Source organism: Loxodonta africana, chromosome 3 (genome assembly GCF_030014295.1).
Source record: "Loxodonta africana isolate mLoxAfr1 chromosome 3, mLoxAfr1.hap2, whole genome shotgun sequence".
Classification (NCBI taxonomy): domain Eukaryota; kingdom Metazoa; phylum Chordata; class Mammalia; order Proboscidea; family Elephantidae; genus Loxodonta; species Loxodonta africana.
Window position 1 is genome coordinate 139,698 of NC_087344.1, and position 21,126 is coordinate 160,823.

The 21,126-nt window shown below is 45.2% G+C and overlaps 1 protein-coding gene across 1 annotated transcript in view; it reads right to left on the bottom strand.

The window, feature by feature from the left end:
- Positions 1 to 21: 21 nt before the first annotated feature.
- Positions 22 to 21,126, bottom strand: part of SPMAP2 (sperm microtubule associated protein 2) — a 29,517-nt gene continuing 8,412 nt past the window's right edge. Inside the window, exons 5-10 of the mRNA XM_064283087.1 lie at positions 18,178 to 18,247; positions 16,995 to 17,112; positions 15,097 to 15,256; positions 13,927 to 14,071; positions 13,820 to 13,892; positions 22 to 165 (exon numbers count right to left, since the gene is read on the bottom strand). Of these exons, the coding sequence (XP_064139157.1) occupies positions 22 to 165; positions 13,820 to 13,892; positions 13,927 to 14,071; positions 15,097 to 15,256; positions 16,995 to 17,112; positions 18,178 to 18,247 (710 nt within the window). The remainder of the gene's footprint in view (positions 166 to 13,819; positions 13,893 to 13,926; positions 14,072 to 15,096; positions 15,257 to 16,994; positions 17,113 to 18,177; positions 18,248 to 21,126) is intronic.

The following is a 21,126-nucleotide window of genomic DNA, read 5'->3' on the forward strand; positions in this document are numbered from 1 at the left end:
CCCGGATGCGGGGCCGCGCGCTCATTGGCTGCAGCCCGCGGGGGCGGGACCGGCGCGGGCCGGCGCGTAGTAGGTGCGCGCGCGGGCGGGGAACCCGGGGCGCCGCCTGCCCACCGCCGGGGCCTCGCTGCGCGCGGGCCCGGGTCCCCCGGCCTGACCTCGGCCCTGGGAGGAGGGGGTGTCGTTAACACAATACTGATTCCCTGCAACCGCACCTGCGTTTGAGCACGTGGCCCGGCTTCTTCCCGCCCGCGGGAACTATGGGGAAACTGAGGCCCGGCGTCACGGACCACCCCGTGCATGAGCGATAGAGCCAGGGTTAGGAAGCTGAGCAGCGTGGTTCTGGGACTTTCTGCACTTCTGCACCGATTGGGTGCACCTATTGAGCTTGGAAACTTCACCGTTAAAAAGGGCTTTGAGAAGCATGGGTACCCCATACCAGATGGTGGGCGAGGGAGGTGGATTCGAACTCGTGGTCATTTGTTGATTTAATATTTATGGAAAGCTTTTATCATGTATCTGGGTCCCTGGGTGGCGCAAATCGTTAAGTGTTTGACTACTATTGGAAATGTTGGTGGTTCAAACCCGCCCAGAGGGTCCTTGGAAGGCCCAGCAATCTGCTTCATACTCACGGCCTTGAAAACCCTATGGAGCAGCTCTGCTCTGCACACACGGAGTCTCCAGGAGCCTGAATGGACTCAACAGAAACGGAGTAACAAGCTCGTGTCTGAGCCTGTGCCGAGTGGCTGGGGCGGAGTTTAAACAAGCAGGTCCTAGCCCCTGCCCTCAGGGAGCTTAGAATAGAAGGGAGGCAACGACTCACCAAATTTTAGATTTCAGACTGATGTGAAGCATGGGGACAAAAAGTTGTGGAGTTGTTATGTGCCGTTGAGTCACTTCTGACTCATAGCGACCCTGTGTACAACAGAGCAAAACAATGCCTGGTCCTGTACCATCCTCACAATTGTCTGAGCCCATGGTTGCAGCCACTGTGTCGATTCATCTAGGCCAGGTTCTTCCTCTTTTTCACTGACCCGGTGTAGTGGTTAAGAGCTCGGCTATGAACCAAAAGGTTGGCAGTTTGTAACCACCAGCCACTCCTTGGAAGCCCTATGGGGTCGTTCTACTCTGTGCTATAGGGTTGTTATGAATCAAAATTGACTCGATGGGTTTTTCTGCTTTACCAAGCATGACGTCCTTCTTCAGGAACTGGTCCCTCCTAATAATATGTCCAAAATATGTGAGACCAAGTCTTGACATCCTCCCTTTTAAGGAACATTCTGGCTGTATTTCTTTCAAGACGGATTTATTTGTTCTTCTGGCAGCCCATGGTTTATTCAATATTCTTCGCCAACACCACAATTCAAAGGCATCAATCCTTCTTCATCTTCCTTATTCACTGTCCAGCTTTCACATGCGTATGAGGCGATTAAAAACACCATGGCTTTGGTCAGGTGCACCTTAGTTCTCAGGGTGACATCTTTGCTTTTCAACACTTTAGAGGTCCTTTGCAGCAGATTTGCCCAGTGCAACGTGTCTTTTGATTTCTTGAGTGGTGCTTCCACGGGTGTTGATTGTGGATCCAAGAAAAAAGAAATCCTTGGCAACTTCGATATTTTCTCCGTTTATCATGATGATGTTTTTTAGTCTACTTGTGAGGATTTTTGTTTTCTTTATGTTGAGGTGTGATCATACTGAAGGCTGTGGTCTTTGATCTTCATCAGTAGGTGCTTCAAGTTCCCTTCACTTTCAACAAGCAAGGTTGTGTGGAGATGGTTAGGGTTACAGAGGAAGCAAGGAGACAAGTGAGTAGGCACAGTGGTTGAGTCGTGGGCCAGGGTGGTGGCTGTGGGAGTCAGAAGAAGAGGAGAGTTTTGGAAGGTAAACTCCACAAAATGTGATGGAGTGAAGGTGGCGGGAGGAGAGGCAGTGAAGGAAAACTCCCAGATTTCCAGCTTGAACTGATGAGTGGAGGAGTTAAAGGTGCTTCCTACGGAGACCAGGAAGAATGGAATTGGGGAAGGTGGGGGCTCAAGAGCCCCAGTGGATGCTCAGCCATCAGGCAATGGAATATTGAGAAGTTGAGATGCACCAGGCTTGATGCTGATACGGAAGGATTAGGCCAGCCCTCTGAGAACTGACCCCCTGAAGAAAGAAAAACACTCTTGAAAAGTCTGTCCCTGACTTCTACAGCTACATGAGGCAGGGAACCCCCCGCCCCGTTTATCGGGTCATTTGGGCTGGAGGTTCAGGCCCTTGTGATCAAAAGTTCACTGATACAAGGAACAGCTGGTTCATTCAGCCAATCAGTGAACTAAACTGTTCTGTGGTTTATACGTAAAAGAATGTCTTTACTTGTTCTTGCAACTATCCCGTAAGCTTGAATTTATTTCCTAATAAAATGTAAAGAAGTAAAATAAAAAGCAGTGCATTTGAGCTGACACCTAGAAGACCAGCAAAGGCACAGAGATCACCGTGAGCAAACCCTTTCAAGGACACACATTTGAGCAAGTGCATCCATTTGGGTTTTTCCTGGCACTTCTCTGCCCAGTCTTGTACCCACATATTGACCATTGGATAAGAGTGACCAGGGGTGGTGAGATAGTGCCCTTCAGGCAAGGACAATTCCCAGAGAGCTGTTCTGTCCCAGAAACTAGGGGTGGAGAACTTGGCTCCAGAGGGCAGTCTTCTGCACCACAGCCTCCACTACCTTTTGTGTTTGTGTTTTATTTTTTCTAAGAATTTGGGTTGTTGTTGTTAGGTGCTGTCAAGTCTGTTCTGACTCATAGCGACCCTGTGCACAACAGAATGAAACACTGCCCGGTCCTGGACCATCCTCACAATCGTTGTTATGCTTGAGCTCATTGTTGCAGCCACTGTGTCAATCCACCTCATTGAGGGCCTTCCTCTTTTCCGCTGACCCTGTACTCTGCCAAGCATGATGTCCTTCTCCAGGGACTGATCCCTCCTGACAACATGTCCAAAGCATGTAAGATGCAGTCTCGCCATCCTTGCTTCCAAGGACTGTTCTGGTTGTACTTCTTCTAAGACAGATTTGTCCGTTCTTTTGGCAGTCCACGGTATATTCAATATTCTTTGCCAACGCCACAATTCAAAGGTGTCAATTCTTCTTTGGTCTTCCTTATTCATTGTCCAGCTTTCACATGCACATGATATGATTGAAAATACCATGGGTAGCTTGTATTTTTATTCTAGTGATGACTTTTATAATTAAAATTTCATATAATGTACTTAGTTCTATATCCTTACACCAGTACTGTCCAATAGAAATATGATAGGAGCCACATATGTAATTTTAAATTTCCTAGTCACCACATTTAAAAAAAATAAATAAAAAGAAACACGTGGAATTGATTTTAAAAATATATTTTATTTAACCCAACATATCTAAAAAATATTCTTTTCAACATGTAATCAATATAAAAAGTTACTAATGAGATGGTTCACAGTCTTTCTTCCATGCTAGTTTTCAAAAGCCAGTATGTATCTTACACTCACAAGTGCTGTAATTCAGATGAGTCACATTTCAAGAGCCCACCAGCCACCTGTGGCCAATGGCTGCCATTGACGCTACTATAAAAACTAAACCAGCATATTTCCCCGTGTCTCCATCCCTCTTTCTTCTTCATTACAGAATCCTAGTGATTTTTGTAAATGTTTACCATCATACTCTTAAATGTACTTAAGCTTCTATTTATTATTGGAATTATTGGTTTTAAATTATATCCTCGGATGAAGGAATCTGCTTATCCACACCATTCGCCTCTCTCCTGCCCCTCTCCATTTTTGTTAGACCATTTCTAACATCGGGATTTATAACATCTACACTTGCAGCCATTATTCTTAGATCAGACTTAGTGTTAATTCTGAAGTTATATGTACATAGTACATCTTTTGCTGTGATTTATTCATTTATCTCTTGGCTGTCTGAAGTTACTCCTCACATAATTTCTTCAGTAAATTCCTTGAAATCTGGCACATTCAAAAATACTCGTACATTTCTTAATGCTTCAGTGACAATTTGGCTAGGTATAAAATTCTTTCTCTACACTATCTTCCTTCACAGAGTCCTCAGGAACTTTCAGACATTGTTCTACTGACTTCAGTAATGAATATTGCTATAACTCTGGGTCCAGCTTAACTCTTCCCATTTTAATTCACCTGGTCTTATTGACTTGATAGCCAAGGGGTTCTCTTTTTTTTTTTTTATTATAACTCTTCCAAGATATATTTTTAAGATATATTTTTGTGTCACCCATTGTCTTAGTTATCTAGCGCTGCTGTAACAGAAATACCACAAATGAGTGGCTTTAACAACCTAATTTATTTTCCCACAGTTTAGGAAGCTAGAAATTCAATTCAGGGTGCTGAATCTAGGGGAAGGCTCTCTCTCTGTGTGGGCTCTGGAGGAAAGTCCTTGTCTCTTCTGAGCTTCTGCTCTGCTTCTGGGTAATCTTCATGTGGCTCGGCATCTCTCTTCCCCCATCTCTGCTCTGCTCACTCGTTTAATCTCTTTTATATCTCAAAAGAGATTGACTCAAGACACACCTACACTAATCCTGCCTCATTAACGTAACAAAGGCAACCCATTCCCAAGTGGGATTATAACCACAGACATAGAGGTTAGAATTTACGACACATATTTTTGAAGGACACAGTTCAATCCATGAGAACCATTTAGGGCACTCCAGCACCTTAGATACCCTAGATGAAACGGACAAATCCTCGAAACACGTGGTTCCCAAAACTGACCACAGAAGAATTATAAAATCTAAACAGACCTATAGCAAGTAAACAGATGGAACCAGTAATTAAAAAAAAAACAAACTCCCAAGAAAGAAAAGTCCAGGATCAGATGGTTTCAGGTTCAATTCCAGGCCAATGCAGCTCCTGTCCAGCCACCAGCCACGATATTCCATCCCATTACACATGGGGTCACCATGAGTCATGGGGGCGACCGGCCAGCAGCTAACAACAATGGCAGTTTCCCAGGAAGGCGATGGCAGCTTGGGTGGCGATCATGGCGGTAGCAATGGACAGAAGTCTACAGATTATCTTGAAGGTGCAGCTGATGGAACAGATTTGAGAGGTGAGGAAAAGAAAGAGGGGAATCCAGAATGAGGTCTAGGTTTTTAGTCTGAGTGCCTGGGTGAGCATTGTAAAATGAGGATTATGACAATATATTTCTGTTCGGGTGTTACGAACATGAAAGTGCTTAGAACCATGCCTAGCAAGCATTAAACCCTCAGTAAGTGCTCACATCAGAAATGGTATTCACAGTGGCTCAAAAGTGGGAACAGCCCAAATGTCCATCAACTGATGAACCAGTGAACGCAATGTGGTCCATCCATGTAGGGGAATACTAAAAGGGATTAGATACTGATTGACCCAAGTCATTATGTTCTCAAGGGCCTCCTATGCATGTGAAAGCTGGGCAATGAATAAGGAAGACCCAGGAAGAATTGACACCTTTGAATTATGGTGTTGGCAAAGAATATTGAATTTACCATGGGCTGCTGAAAGAACGAACAAATCTGTCTTGGAAGAAATACAGAGAGAGTGCTGCCTAGAAGCAAGGATGGTGAGACTGTGACTTATGTACTTTGGACATGTTATCAGGAGGGACAAGTCCCTGGAGAAAGACACTGTCAGTGACAGGATAATATCCATACACTTACAAGGAAAACTAGTTAGTACAACTATTATTCAAATTTACCCACCAACCGCTATGGCCCAGGATGAAAAAATTGAAGATTTTACCAGCTTCTGCATCAGAAATTGATTGAACATGCAATTGCGATGCACTGATAACTACTGGCAATTGGAAAGCAGAAGCTTGGTAAAGAAGAGGGTCAGCAAAAAAGAGGAGGACCTTCAACAAGACGGATTGACATAGTGGCTGCAACAATGGGCTCAAGCGTAACAATAATTGTGAGGATGGAGCTGGACCAGGCGGTGTTTCGTTCTGTTGTACATAGGGTCACTATGAGTCAGAACCGACTAGATGCTTCAAGCATCACAGCAACACAAAAGCCCCTACGGTACGACAAACAGACAGATGCATCTGAAAAGCTCCTAGACCAGCGGAAGATTGATGACAAGGACCTTTCTCCAGAGTGGACAGACAAAGCCTTCCCCTGGAGCTGGCACCCTGATTTTGGACTTCTAGCCTCCTAGACTGTGAGAAAATAAATTTCTCATTGTTAAAGCCATCCACGAACTGAAACTTATGCTCTCACAGTTTGCTGTTGCTGTTGTTAGGTGCAGTCAAGTCGCTTCCAACTCATAGTGACCCCACGTAAAACAAAACAAAACAAAACGCTGGTCCTGCGCCATTCTCACAATTGTTGCTATGCTTGAGCCCATTGTTGCTGCCACTGTGTCAAGCCATTTTCTTGAGGGTTTTCCTCTTTTTCGTTGACCCTCTACTTTACCAAGCAAGATGTCCTTCTCCAGGGACTGGTCCCTCCTGATAATGTGTCCAAAGTATGTGAGACACAGTCTTGCCCTCTTTGCTTCTAACCAGCGTCCTGGTTGTACTTCTTCCAAAACAGATTTATGCATTTTTTAGTAGTCCATAAAAAAAAAATTTTTTATGGTATATTCAATATTCTTTGCCAATACTATAATTCATAAGCATCAACTCTTCTTCGGTCCTCCTTATTCATTATTCAGCTTTCACATGCATAAGAGGCGATTGAAAACACTATGGCTTGGGTCAGGTGTACCTCAGTCTTTAAGGTGACATCTTTGCTTTTTGACACTTTAAAGAGGTCTTTTGCAACATATTTGCCCAATGCAATGCATCCTTTGATTTCTTAACTGCTGCTTCCATGGGCATTGATTGTGGATCCAAGTAAAATGAAACTCTTGACAACTTCAAACTTTTCACCATTTATCATGATGTTGCTTATTGGTCCAGTTTTGAGGATTTTTGTTTTCTTTATGTTGAGGTGTAATCCATACTGAAGGCTGTGGTCTTTGATCTTCATCAGTAAGTGCTTCAAGTCCTCTTCACTTCCAGCAAGCAAAATTACATCATCTGTACAACGCAGGTTGTTAACAAGTCTACCTCCAATCCTGATGCCCCATTCTTCTTCATATAGTCCAGCTTTGCAGATTGTTTGCTCAGCATACAGATTGAATAAATATTATGAAAGGATACAACTCTGACACACACCTTTCTGACTTTAAACCACGCAGTATTCCTTTGTCCTGTTCAAACGACTGCCTCTTGATCTATGTACAGATACCTCATGAGCACTATCAAGCGTTCTGGAATTCCCATTCTTCCCAATGTTATCCATAATTTGTTATGATCCACACAGTCGAATCCCCACGTGTCTGTCAGTATGTAGTACTGCGGGGGCTTCCGTGTTGCTGTGATGTTGGAAGCTATGTCACCAGTATTCAGATACCAGCAAGGTCACCCACGGCAGACAGGTTTCAGCTGAGCTTCCAGACTAAGACAGAGTAGGAAGAAGGACCCAGCAGTCTACTTCTGAAAATAATTAGCCAGTGAAAACCTTATGAAAAGCAGTGGAACATTGTCTGATATAGTGCCGGAAGATGAGTCCCTCAGGTTGGAAGGCACTCAAAAGACGACTGGGGAACAGCTGCTTCCTCAAAGTGGAGTTGACCTTAATGATGTGAATGGAGTCAAGCTTTTGGGACCTTCATTTGCTGATGTGGGACAACTCAAAACGAGAAGAAACAGCTGCAAACATCCATTAATAACTGGAACCTGGAATGTACAAAGTGTGAATCTAGGAAAAGTGGAAATCTTCAAAAAAGGAAACGGAACACACAAATATTAAAATCCTATGCATTAGTGAGCTGAAATGGACTAGTACTGGCCATTTTGAATTGGGCAACATATGGTCTAATATGCCAGGAATGACAACCTGAAGAGGAATGGCCTCGCAGTCATCGTCAAAAGGAACATTTCAAGATCTATCCTGAAGTACAACACTGTCAGTGACAGAATAATATCCATACACTTACAAGGAAGACTAGTTAATACAACTATTGTTCAAATTTACCCACCAATCACTAAGGCCAAGGATAAAAAAAAATTGAAGATTTTACCAGCTTCTGCATCCGAAATTGACTGAACATGCAATTGTGATGCACTGATAACTATTGGCAATTGGAAAGCAGAAGTTGGAAACAAAGAAGAAGGATAGTAGTTGGAAAATATGCCCTTGGCGATAGAAATGATGCCAGAGATTGCTTGATAGAATTTTGTAAGACCAACGACTTCTTCGTTGCAAATACCTGTTTTCACCAACGTAAATGGTGACTATACACATGGACCTCACCAGATGGAACACACAGGAACCAAATCGACTACATCTGTGGAAAGAGACGATGGAAAAGCTCAATATCATCAGTCAGAACAAGGCCAGGGGCCAACTATGGAACAGGCTAACAATTGTTCATATGCAAGTTCAAGTTGAAACTGAAGGATATTAGAACAAATCCATGAGAGCCAAACCACAACCTTGAGTATATCCTACCTGAATTTAGAGGCCATCTCAGGAACAGATTTGACACATTGAACACTAATGACCGAAGACCAGACGAATTGTGGAATGACATCAAGGATATCACACATGAAGAAAGCAAGAGGTCATTAAAAAGACAGGAAAGAAAGAAAAAACCAAAAGGGATGCCAAAAGAAACTCTGAAACTTGCTCTTGAACATCGAGCAGCTAAAGCAAAAGGAAGAAATGTTGAAGAAAAAGAACTGAACAGAAGATTTCAAATGGTGACTTGAGAAGACAAAGTATTGTAATGACATGTGCACAGACCTGGAGATAGAAAAGCAAAAGGGAAGAACAGGATCAGCAGTTCTCAAGCTGAACAAACTGAAGAAAAAGTTCAAGCCTCGAGTTGCAATAGTGAACGATTCTATGGGGGAAATATTAAACGGCGCAGGAAGCATCAAAAGAAGATGGAAGGAATACATCATGATAAACGAGAAAAGATTGAAGTTGTCCAAGATTTAATTTTACTTGGATCCACAATCAACATCCATGAAAGCAGCAGTTGAGAAATCAAAAAACGCATCACATTGGGCAAATCTGCCGCAAAGGACCTCTTTAAAATGTTGAAAAGCAAAGACGTCACCTTGAAGGCTAAGATGTGCCTGACCGAAGCCATGGTATTTTCAATCGTCTCATATGCAGGCGAAAGCAGGATAATGAATAAGAAAGACCAAAGAATTCATGCCTTGGAATTATGGCGTTGGCAAAGAATATTGAATATACCATGGGCTGCCAAAAGAACAAACAAATCTGTCTTGGGAGAAGTACAACCAGAATGGTCCTTAGAAGCAAGGATGGCAAGACTGTGACTTATATACTTTGGACATGTTGTCAGGAGGGATCAGTCCCTGGAGAAGGACACGATGCTTGGTAAAGTTCAGGGTCATCGGAAAAGAGGAAAACCCTCAATGAGATGGATTGACACAGTGGCTGCAACACTGGGCTCAAGCAAAACAATGATAGTGAGCATGGCGCAGCACTTGGCAGTGTTTTTTTCTGTGGTACACAGAGTCGCTTTGAGTCGGAACTGACTCAACAGCACCTAACAACAAAACACAGATAAACTTCTTTCTGTTATCTGCTTTCGGCCAAGATCCATCTGACATCAGCAGTGATATCTCTTGTTCCACATCCTCTTGTGAATCCGGCTTGAATTTCTGGCAGTTCCCTGTCGATGTACTGCTGCAACCACTTTTGAATGATCTTCAGCAAAATTTTACTTGCGGGGGATATTAATGATATTTTTCAATAATTTCCATTTTCATTTGGATCACCTTTCTTGGACATGGGCATAAATATAGATCTCTTCCCGTCGGTTTACCAGGTAGCTGTCTTCCAAACTTCTTGGCATAGACGAATGAGCACTTCCAGCACTGCATCCACTTGTTGAAACATCGCGATTGGTGTTCCATCAGTTTCTGGAGCCTTGTTTTTTGCCAATGCCATCAGTGGGGCTTGCACCTCTTCCTTCAGTACCATCGGTTCCTGATCATATGCTACCTGCTGAAATGGTTGAAGGTCAACCAATTCTTTTTGGTCTAGTGACTCTGTGTATTCCTTCCATCTTCTTTTGATGCTTCCTGTGTCATTTAATATTTTCCACATAGAATTCGTCAGTACTGAGACTCGAGGCTTGAATTTTTTCTTCAGTTCTTTCAGCTTGAGAAATGCCGAAAGTGTTCTTCCTTTTTGGTTTTCTATCTTTACCTCTTTGCACATGTCATTGTAATATTTTATCTTCTTGAGCTGCCCTTTGAAACCTGTTGTTCAGCTCTTCAGCATTTCTCCCTTTTGCTTTAACTCATTGACCTTAAAGAGAAAATTCTAGAGTTTCTTCTGATGTCCATTTTGGTGTTTTCTTTCTTTCCTGCCTTTTTAATAACCGCTTGCTTTCTTCATGTATGATGTCCTTGATGTCGTTCTACGACTGGTCTGGTCTTCGATCATTAGTGTTCAACACGTCAAATCTATTCTTGAGATGGTCTCTAAACTCAGATGGGATATACTCAAGGTCATACTTTGGCTCTCGTCAACTTGTTCTAATTTTCTTCAGCTTCAGCTTGAACTTGCATATGAGCAACTGATGGTCTGTTCCACAGTCGGCCCCTGGCCTTGTTCTGACTGATGATATTGAGCTTTTCCATCGTCTCTTTCCACGGGTGTGTTAGATTTGATTCCTGTGTATTCCATCTGGTGAGATCAATGTGTATAGTCGCTGCCCATGTTGGTGAAAAAAGGTATTTGCAATGATCAAGTCGTTGGCTTTGCAAAATTCTATCAAGCAATCTCTGGCATCGTTTCTATTACCAAGGCTGTATTTTCCAACTACCAACCCTTCTTCTTTGTTTCCAACTTTTGAATTCCAATACCAGTAATTATCAATACATCCTGATTGCATGTTCAATCAATTTCAGGCTGCAGAAGCTGGTAAAAATCTTCAATTTCTTCATCCCTGGCCTTAGTGGTTGGTGCATAAATTTGAATAATAGTTGTATTAACTGGTCTTCCTTGTAGGGACGTGGATATTATCCTATCACTGACAGCGTCGTACTTCAGGACAGATCTTGAAATGTTCTTTTTCACAATGAAGGCAAAGTCATTCCTCTTCAAGTTGTCGTTCCCAGTATAGTAGACCATATGACTGTCCACTTCAAAATGGCCAGTACCAGTCCATTTCAGCTCACTGATGCCTAGGATATTTATGTTTATGCATTCTATTTCTTCTTTTCTTTTTAATTGTGCTTTAAGTGAAAGTTTACAAATCAAGTCAGCCTCTCTTATAAAAACTTATACACACCTTGGTATGTAACCCTGGCTCCTCTATTCCTAACGTGACAGCACACTCCTCCTCTCCACCCTGTGTTCCCCGTGACTTCAATCAGCTCTTGTCCCCTTCTGCCTTCTCATCTCGCCTCCAGGCAGGAGCTGCCCACGTAGTCTGCATTCCATTTCATTTCTGATGATTTTCAATTTTCCTAGATTCATGCTTTGTACATTCCACATTCTGATTATTAATGGATGTTTGCAGCTATTCTCATTTTCAGTCGTGCCGCATCAGCAAATGAAGGTCCCGAAAGCTTGACTCCATCCACGTCCTTAAGGTCAACTCTTCTTTGAGGAGGCAGCTCTTCCCCAGTTTAGGAGGCTAGAAGTCTGAATCCATGGCACAAGCTCCAGGGAAATGCTTTCTCTCTCTCTCGGTTCTTGGGGAAGTTCCTTGTCATCAATCATCCCCTGAACTAGGAGCTTCTCAGTGCAGAGACCCCAGGTCCAACGGATGTACTCTGTTCCTGACTCTTCTTTCTTGGTGGTAAGTGGTCCCTCTCCTCTCAGCTGGATTTTCTCTTTTACATCCCAAAAGAGGTTGTCTCAAGGTACAACATAATCCTGTAGATTGAGTCCTGCCTCATTAACATAACTGCCTCTAATCCTGCCTTATTAACATCATGTAGTTGTTGTTGTTAGGTGCCTTTGAGTCGGTTCCAACTCATAGCGACCCTATGCACAACAGAACAAAACACTGCACGGTCCTGGGCCATCCTCACCATTGTTATGTTTGAGCCCATAGTTGCAGCCACTGTGTCCACCCATCTCACTGAGGCTCTTCCTCTTTTTCAATGACCCTCTACTTTACCAAGCATGATGTCCTTCTCCAGGGACTGATCCCTCCCGACAACATGTCCAAAGTATGTGAGATGTAGTCTTGCCATCCTTGCTTCTAAGGAGCATTCTTGTTGTTCTTCTCCCTAGACGGATTTGTTCATTCTTTTGACAGTCCATGGCATATTCAATATTCTTCGCCAACAGCACAGTTCAAAGGCGTCAATTCTTCTTCGGTCTTCCTTATTCATTGTCCGGCTTTCGCATGCATATGAGGTGATTGAAAACACCACAGCTTGGGTCAGGCACACCTTAGTCCTCAAGGTGACATCTTTGCTCTTCAACACTCCAAAAGAGGTCTTTTGCAGCTGATTTGCCCAGTGCAATGTGTTTTTTGATTTCTTGACTGCTGCTTCCATGGCTGTTGATTGTGGATTAACATCACAGAGGTAGGATCTACAACACAGGAAAATCACATCAGCTCACAAAATGATGGACAACGACACAATACTGGGAATCATAGCCTAGCAAAGTTGACATACATTTTGGGAGGACATAATTCAGCCCATAACACCATCCACTTGTAGTATGTCTGTCATAGCAGCGCTAGATCACTAAGACACTGACACAGGCTGCATGAATGAGCCCTGAAAACATGATGCTCCATGAAAGAATTCAGTCACAAAACTCCACATATTGTATGTTGTTTTTGGGTGCCGTCCAGTCGATTCCAACCCATAACGACCCTACACACAACTGAACAAAACACTGCTGGGTCCTGCGTCATCCTGACAACTGTGGCTGTGTCTGAGCCCGTTGTTACAGCCACGTGTAATCTCACTTATATGTGGTGGTAGAAACAGGTCTCAGGGTGGTGAGCTCTGAAGATAGAAGAGGGGGCCAAAAGCCAGAGAATGTGGTGGATACTAAACAAAAAACCAAACCAAAACTGCCCCATAGGGTTTCCAAGAGGCAGCCAGTGGATGCAAACTGCTGACCTTTTGGTTAGCCACCTGAGTTCTGAGTCACTAGTAGATAAAAAAGGTGAGGGAACAGATTCCTCCTGGAGCTTCTGGAAGGAACCAGCCCTGCCAACACCTTACTTTAGTCCAATGGGAATGATTCTGTACTTTCGGCCTCCAGGACTATCAGAGAATAAATGTGTGTTGTTGTGAGCCACTAAATTTGTGGTGATTTGTCACAGCAGCCCCAGGGACTCTGGGTCTTTTCCTAACCTCTCCAAGCCTCAGTTTCTACTCCTGTAAAATGGGGACAATTTTAGTCACTCCCTCATCAGCCTCTGTAAAGATCAATGAAGTCATACAGCAGGTGTTAATTGGTTTTATTGTAGGTGTTTTTCTGAGTTTGAGGTGCTTGCTGGGCACCTAGGAGGGAGTTGGATAAGCAAGCCTGGATGGAAGAGATTTGGAAGGAAAAGTTCTGAAAAGTTAAGATCGTAAATGAAAGTGGTTTGGAAAATAAAGGCTGTACAAAGGGCAGGTGGGGTGGGACCACAAACACTGTTATTGTCTTCATCGTCTCCTTCTGGCCTCCCAGCCCTGCCTCCCTCCCCAGCAAAGCGCCCAGAGCTGAACACACACACAGGGATGAGATGCACTTGGGTGTTTACTGGGAACAAGGCGTCTCACAGCGCCCAGCTGGTCACGCTTTTTTGGTGACATTCTTGGGGGTGGCAAGCTCATAGAGGCGAGAGGATGCCTGAGCCCCCAGGGAGGCTGGAGAAATGTAGTAGGGATCATAGCCCTCATTGAGGTCCTTGCGCACCTTCGGCTTGGCCAGGGAGATGATCCGGGGACTGGCCACTGCCTTCTTGGTGACCTCCAGCACCTCCCAGCGTGGGTCTCGGTCGGGGACACACTTGTCTGATTGGGCCTTGGGCACTGGAGGGGGTGGGAGAACGGGGCAGCCATCAGGACCGAGAGCCAGTCAATGGCCACGTGGCTGCCTCCACCCACCTGACATCAACCTTCCAGGCCAAAGGTGTCAAGTTCAAATAGTTCATCCATAAACAGACAATGGATAAACACAATGTGGTCAGCCCCTGCGGTGGAATGTTATCCAGCCATAAGCAGGGAAGACATTCTGATACAACTTGGCCACGTGCATTTGTGTATCTGTATGTCCTCTACCTTGTTGCCATCAGGTACAACTTGACAGCAATGAGTTTGGTTTATTTTTATGTACACCCAGATGGAAATATGCCAAAATGGTGGAATTAACCCAAAAAACCAATGCCATCAAGCCGATTCCAACTCACAGTGACCATATAGGACAGAGTAGAACTGCCCCATAGGATTTCCAAAGAGCTGCTGGTAAATTTGAACTGCTGACCTTTTGGTTAGCACCCAAGCTCTTAACCACTGTGCCACCAGGGATTTGAGGTGATTTTTATTCTTTATGGTTTTCTGTGTTTTCCCAATTCTTCACAATTAGTACGTATTAGTGTTTTTATCATTGGGGGAAGGGCTATGTAAAGTGCTTTAAAGAACAAGGAGGGACTCTCACCAAGAATCACTTTAAAGCCACCTTGGCAGCTCGACTTGGTTCTCTGTATCCCAACTTTCTCTCCTGCACCCACTGCCCCTACTAGGAGACCCACTCAGACAACACCCTCTGCTTTCAAACCACAAACTTTTCTAATTTTTGCTTCCAGGGCACTGGGGGAGCTCTCCTCTGCCAGCTCCCCGAGAAGCCTGCATGGCTGTGGTATAAACTGTTCCCAGGGACTTGGACAATTGGTCTGTGGTTCAGGAAGGAAATGAAGGAAGAGGGAAGCAAAAATTCAGAAGGACCAGGCTTCAAACCAAGGCTTCTGGCCCCCTGCCTAGTCCAGTGTCTGTCAGGAACACCTGCCAGAGAGGAAGGTACAAGGACACCGTAAGAGCCAGGGCGACCCTCGACTCACTGGCCAAATGAAGGAGGCGGTTATAGTCTGACACGTGTGGCTTGGGTTTCGGCATGGGGTCCCACTCTTCCAACAGGGTGGCTGGGGGCCTGGGCTTTGCCAAGTGGAGGATCCGTGGGCTGGGGATAGCCATCTGGGCTGCCCGGGATACCTGAGACACCTGGTGACAGAAAGAAGAGGGGGAGTAAGACAGCCCACAATTGCTCATAGGCCCCTGGAGCAAAAAGACCCCCTAAGCCAAGCTAAAAGAGACTAACTAAGCAGTTGCCATCAAGTGTCCTGGTGACTCTGTGAGTATCAGAGCAGAACTGTGCTCCATAGGGTTTTCAGCAGCTGTGGTCTTTCAGAAGTAGGTTGCCAAGCCTTTCTTCTGAGGTCCTCATTGTGGACTTGAACCTCCAACTTCTGGCTAGCAGCCAAGCACATTAACTGTGCCAGCCAGAGAGAGGTTATTTTGAAATGTATTCAACAAAGGATTAATAACCATCATACATAAAATGTCTATTGTTGTGGTGTGCTGTCGAGTTGATTTTTCGACTCATAGCAACCCCACGTGACAGAGTGGAGCTGCTCCACAGGGTTTCCTAGGCTGCTATCTTTATGGAAGCAGATGGCCAGGTCTTTCTCCTACAGAGCTACTGAGTAGGTTTGAACTGCCAATCTTATAGTTACCAGCTGAGCACTTAACCATTGTGCACCCAGGACTCTTTATAAATAAAGATATAAACATAAATACAGATATATATATATACCCTTCAAATCAGTAACCTAAAGAAACAACAGAAAACCCACTGGGGTCAAGTCAATTCCAACTCACAGCGACTCTGTAGGACAGAGGAAAACTGCCCCGTAGGGTTTCCAAGGCAGACTGCCACACCTTTATCCTACAGGGCAGCTAGTGAGTTTGAATCACCAACCTTTCGGTTAGCAGCCAAGTGCTTAACCACTACACTACCATGGCTCCTTACAAATGATAGAAAAATGGGCAAATTATCTAGAAGAATAAACCTAAATGAAAACTAAAGAAATGAAAATTACAGCAACAAAATTCATTCATGCCCACGAATTTGGCAAAATTGAAAAAGTCTGACATTATCAAGCACGGATGAGATCATGGGAGGAGAGACGTTCTCAGGCATGGCTGGTACGAGGGCAAGCTGCCCATCTCACTTGGAGCTGGACTTGAGCACGCCCAGCAGCCGTCATCTCCAGAAGCGCTCCCGCTGAGCGCAGGAGACGAGCACGGGACTGCAGCCTGTTGCCATGGCAAAAGTTGGGAAACGCCTAATTGCCCATCAATAGCCAAACCCATTGCCGTCCAGTGGATTCCGACTCATAGCTACCCTATAGGACAAAGTAGAACTGCTCCGTATGGTTTCCAAGGAGCGGCTGGTGGATTTGACCTGCCCCATCAAATTAATCAAAGTATATTCATATGACAGAATGCAACGCTGCAGTTAAAATACATTTTCTGTATGAATTGACATGCATCACTCTATAAAAACGTATGGAAGGAAAAGTCAAAAAAGATATGACTCCATTTATGTACATTAAAATCACAACACACTACAATTAAGGTTTATGGGTCCATGTATGTCATAAAGTATTAAAATGATGGAAATGAGGCAGATCTGGTAAACTAAGGTGAGCGACAGTAGAAAAACCCCAACAGATGCTCCGTGGAGAAACCTGCCCGCTTCCTCGACAGATAAAATCTCAGGTTTCCCAGAGAACCCATAAGCAATGGGAATTGTTGTCTTTGGCACTTTGAGCCAGTCTGCCCAAAGACAGAGTACCCAGACTGAGCTCCGCCACCTTCCCCAGCCCATTTTGGGGTGGGGCCATAACCCCCCAAGATTGGGGTGGAGGTGAGACCTGTAGGAGAGCGAGTTACCTACCTCAGACATGTTTATACTCCAAATGTTATTCCGGATCCTAGGGGCGGCCAGTTCCTTCAAGCGACTAGATGGTTGGTATTCCAAGGTAGACCGAGGGATGGGCCAGATGGGAGTGGTCCTAAGGAACATGAGTATTTTAGACCACCGGCTGAGCCAAGAGGGGATGTGTCTGTGTGTCATCTCTTTCTCTTCTCTTTCTCAGCTCCTGTCTCTAGGGATAAGGGAGACCCGGGAAATGTGGAGTGGTCCTAAGGAACATCAGTATTTTAGACCACCGGCTCAGCCAAGAGGGGACGTGTCTGTGCGTTTCTGCGTGTACACGTGTCATGTCTTTCTCAGCTCCTGTCTATGGGGATAAGGGAGAACTGGGGAATGCAGAGGGTTTTAAAAACATCACCAATAAAGGATTCATAAAGAATCCCTAAGAGAAATCACCCTGAGAGTTCTCAAGGACAATCCTACCCCCTCTCCAGGTCACCCCACTCAATAAGCAAATGGCTGTCCTTAGGTTCAGTCCCTCCTCATTCCCCTCTGTGAGAACAGCTCCTTCCAGGACCCTTTCCCCACCCCCATGATCAGGAGCTTGAGTGAGGATTTAGATCCAAGGGATCAAAGTGTTTGTCCTGCATTTAACACAGGACCAAAAGGAACCTGTCCTCAGGGGGCCGAGAGGCCTGCATGGTAGGCAGGAGCTGAGAGAGCTGTCCTGCACTGAAGAAGGGAGACTTTGCTTGCTGCTTCCTAATCCGATCCTGATCCCAAGTTGTACCCTGTTCCTTAGTAAACCACTTATGGTTTAAGTATGGCCTGTGAGTTCTGTGTGGTGAATGATAACGGATTATCAGAGTCAGAAGAGCATAGAGAGTGCCGTGGAAGGGACAGCTGGAGTCAGAACTGGTGAAAAGGCTGAGAGTGAAGATGTGTCCGACCTCCACGTCACAGGAATCAGCTTTGGGCTGGTGGTGCTTCTCACCCTTTCCCCTTGTGAATTTAGACGGCTCTGATGCTCTCCTCTCCCTCCCCCCACCATTGCACAGTATGTATCTACAGGTCAGAGGGGGCAGTGGCCAGCCCATGGGCACTCAGCCAGGAAGTGGCCAACCCCAGTTTGAACTCAGGGTACCTGACCCTTGGACTTGGGAGGCTTTGTGCTGACTATCTTCAGAGTGCCCCCTTCCCCTACCTGTTGTTGTTGTAATACTCTGAGTAGAACCTTTTAGGTCGAGCCAGCTCTTCCACACGAGGGGACACCACTACACAAAATGAGAAGCAACCCAGTCATCCCAGAGCCAGTAAACCCCAACATAAACAGCCCATGCTACCCCCCAGGTTCTCTGCACACTGAGTCAGCGTCCGCAGCTCCAGCAGGAGGCCCAAGCTGAGGGGCTGTGGGCTGGCTGAGGGTGACCCAGGATGAGAGCTGGGGTTGGTACAGACCCAAGACTGTGGGTGGGAAAGTGGGTTTGGGGCTGGAGTTAATGGAGGTCTAGGGTTTCCAGGGCTCAGTGTTCACTATCATTTGCTCTAAACAAATGCAGGAACCATTGGGTAAGGAAGGGCAAAGGGCTTTTTGGAAATACTACTGCCACTTGGGCTGTGGTGTAACCAGAAATTTTCCCTGGAGGACTTGCCCCACACCCCCAACCCAGGATACACCCCCAGCTGGCAGGGGACAGAGTCCAGAGACGGAACCCTTGAAGGGGGTTGGGGAGCAGAGACACCTGGGAGATGGGGGGGTGCAGAGGCCCCTGGGATGTGGCGGAGCAGAGATCCTTGGCAGATGGGTGCAGAGACTGCCATAGATTGAATTGTATCCCCCCAAAAAATATGTATCAACTTGGCTAGGCCATGATTCTCAGTACTGTACAATTAACCTCCATTCTGTGGCCTGATAATAATTGCCTCCATTTTGTGGTATTATGTAAATATTCCCCATTTTATGTGTTGTGGGGCCCTGGTAACATAGTGGTTAAGAGCTCAGGCTGCTAACCAAAAAAGTCGGCAGTTCAAATCCACCAGCCACTCTTTGGAAACCCTGTGGGGCAGTTCTACAGCTCTCCTCTGTCCTATAGGGTCACTGTGAGTCAGAATTGACTAGATGGCAACAGGTTTTCGATTTAGCTATGTGTTGTAAATCCTAAATGTCTATATGTTAATGAGGCAGGATTAGTGTGGGGTGGATCTTTGAGTCTTGCTCTTACTAAAGGGTGTAACTCAAGTCACCACCTTACTCAAGTCACGCCCTTGCCTGAGTCACACCTTTATCTTACAAGAGATAAAAGGAGAGAGAAGCCAGCAGAGAGGAGGGACCTCACCACCACTAAGAGAGAAGAGCTGGAAGTGGAGAATGTTCTTTGGACCCCAGGTCCCTGTGCTGAGAATGTCCTAGACCCAGGGGAAGATTGATGCCAAGACACATGGAGATCTCCAAGGAATGGCAGGCCCACAGATGCTGAAAGGAGACAAAGACAGTCCCCCAGAGCTGACAGAGAGAGAGAGCCTTCCCCTAGAGCTGGTGCCCTGAATTCAGACTTCTAGAGACGTGGTTCAAAAGCAGAGAGGAGTTGCTGGACCTGAATCGCTGGATCCCTCAGGCACCATTCCCAGGAGTGACTGCAGCAGACTGACAGTAGCATTCAGCCACAGTTTTATCAGAGAGAAGCAGCCAACTGCACAGCGTACTCACACCTCCGGAGCCAGAGAAGAACGGTGCTTTCAGCAAAAGCTAAGTACTTGCGTATATTTTACCACGCTCCCCGCCCCCAAGCCAGCTTCAGTGGCTGTTGATTTCCCTGGGCCTGAGACAGACCTATCTGAGTACCCTGAGCCATGCTCCCAGACTTGGAGAAGAAGTAAATTCACAACAGGGGGAAAAGATAATTTGCCAGCTCCACTAACCTGAGGAGCTGAGGACAGAAGCCGCTCCTGACTAGGCATAAATGGTCCATGGACTTTGAGTACCTTCCCCTCCTGCATGGACCTGTGTGTGCCTATTTCAGGAGAATAGGCCCTTGTTAGCAGACCGCAACTGTTTAAGCTGTGCAGTGCAGAAATGGGTGTTTGATATTTGACACCGCTTTGCCTATTAAACAGGGTCCTCACCTACCCACATCAGAGGCCTAATGACTGGTGGCTCCACTCAGGTCACTCAGCCACCTGCGGCAGAGGTCCAAAGATAACTGGTACCTCCCAGTCCTTAAAACCAAAAGCGTTGGGTGCCCATGGTCCATCTGCAGAACCCACCCACCTGTGCACTCTATGGAACAGGGGCACACTTTCCTCACAGACATGAGGAGGAAGGTTCTCAGCCCCCTGCCTTGTTCAGAGTGTGACCTCCTGCTGCTACCAGATACCAGTACCTACACCAAACACTTCTGCCCCTCTAAGACTGTAGGATAGAGCCTATACCACACACTTGATGACCAGCTAGCTGCACACCTGAGCTGAATCCAAACAAGAAAAGTGAGAGGACTCATAAGCTCATATACCTGATAACAGCTCTAACCATCTGGGGACAAGATGTCAGAGCTCCAAAGGTGAAAATAATCAAGCTAGCTCACTCAGGCAACCCATTTGGGCGTATCAAAACAAAACAAAGCAAGAAACTAGGATACACTAAGCAAACAGAAAATAAACTAATACAGTAACTTATAGATGGCTCAGGGAAAACAGTCAATATCAAACCACATAAAGAAACAGACCACAATTGCTTCAACAAGCTCTCAAAACAGAGAATCAAAGGATCTTCTGGATGAAGGTGCCTTCCTCAAATTACTGGATTCAGAATTCAAAAGATTAATATACAGAACTCTTCAAGACATCAGGAAGGAGATCAGGGAATACTCGGAAAAAGCCAAGGAACACACAGATAAAACAGTTGAAGAAACTTAAAAGATTATTGAAGAACATAATGAAAAATTTAACAAGCTGCAAGAATCCATAGAGAGACAGAGATCAGAAATTCAGAAGATTAAAAATAAAATTGCAGAATTAGACAACTCAATAGAAACTCAGAGGAGCAGAATCGAGCAAGTGGAAGGCGGAATTGGTGACCTTGAAGATAAAGCACTTGGCACCAATATATTTGAAGAAAAAGCAGATAAAAGAATTTTTAAAAATGAATAAACCTTAA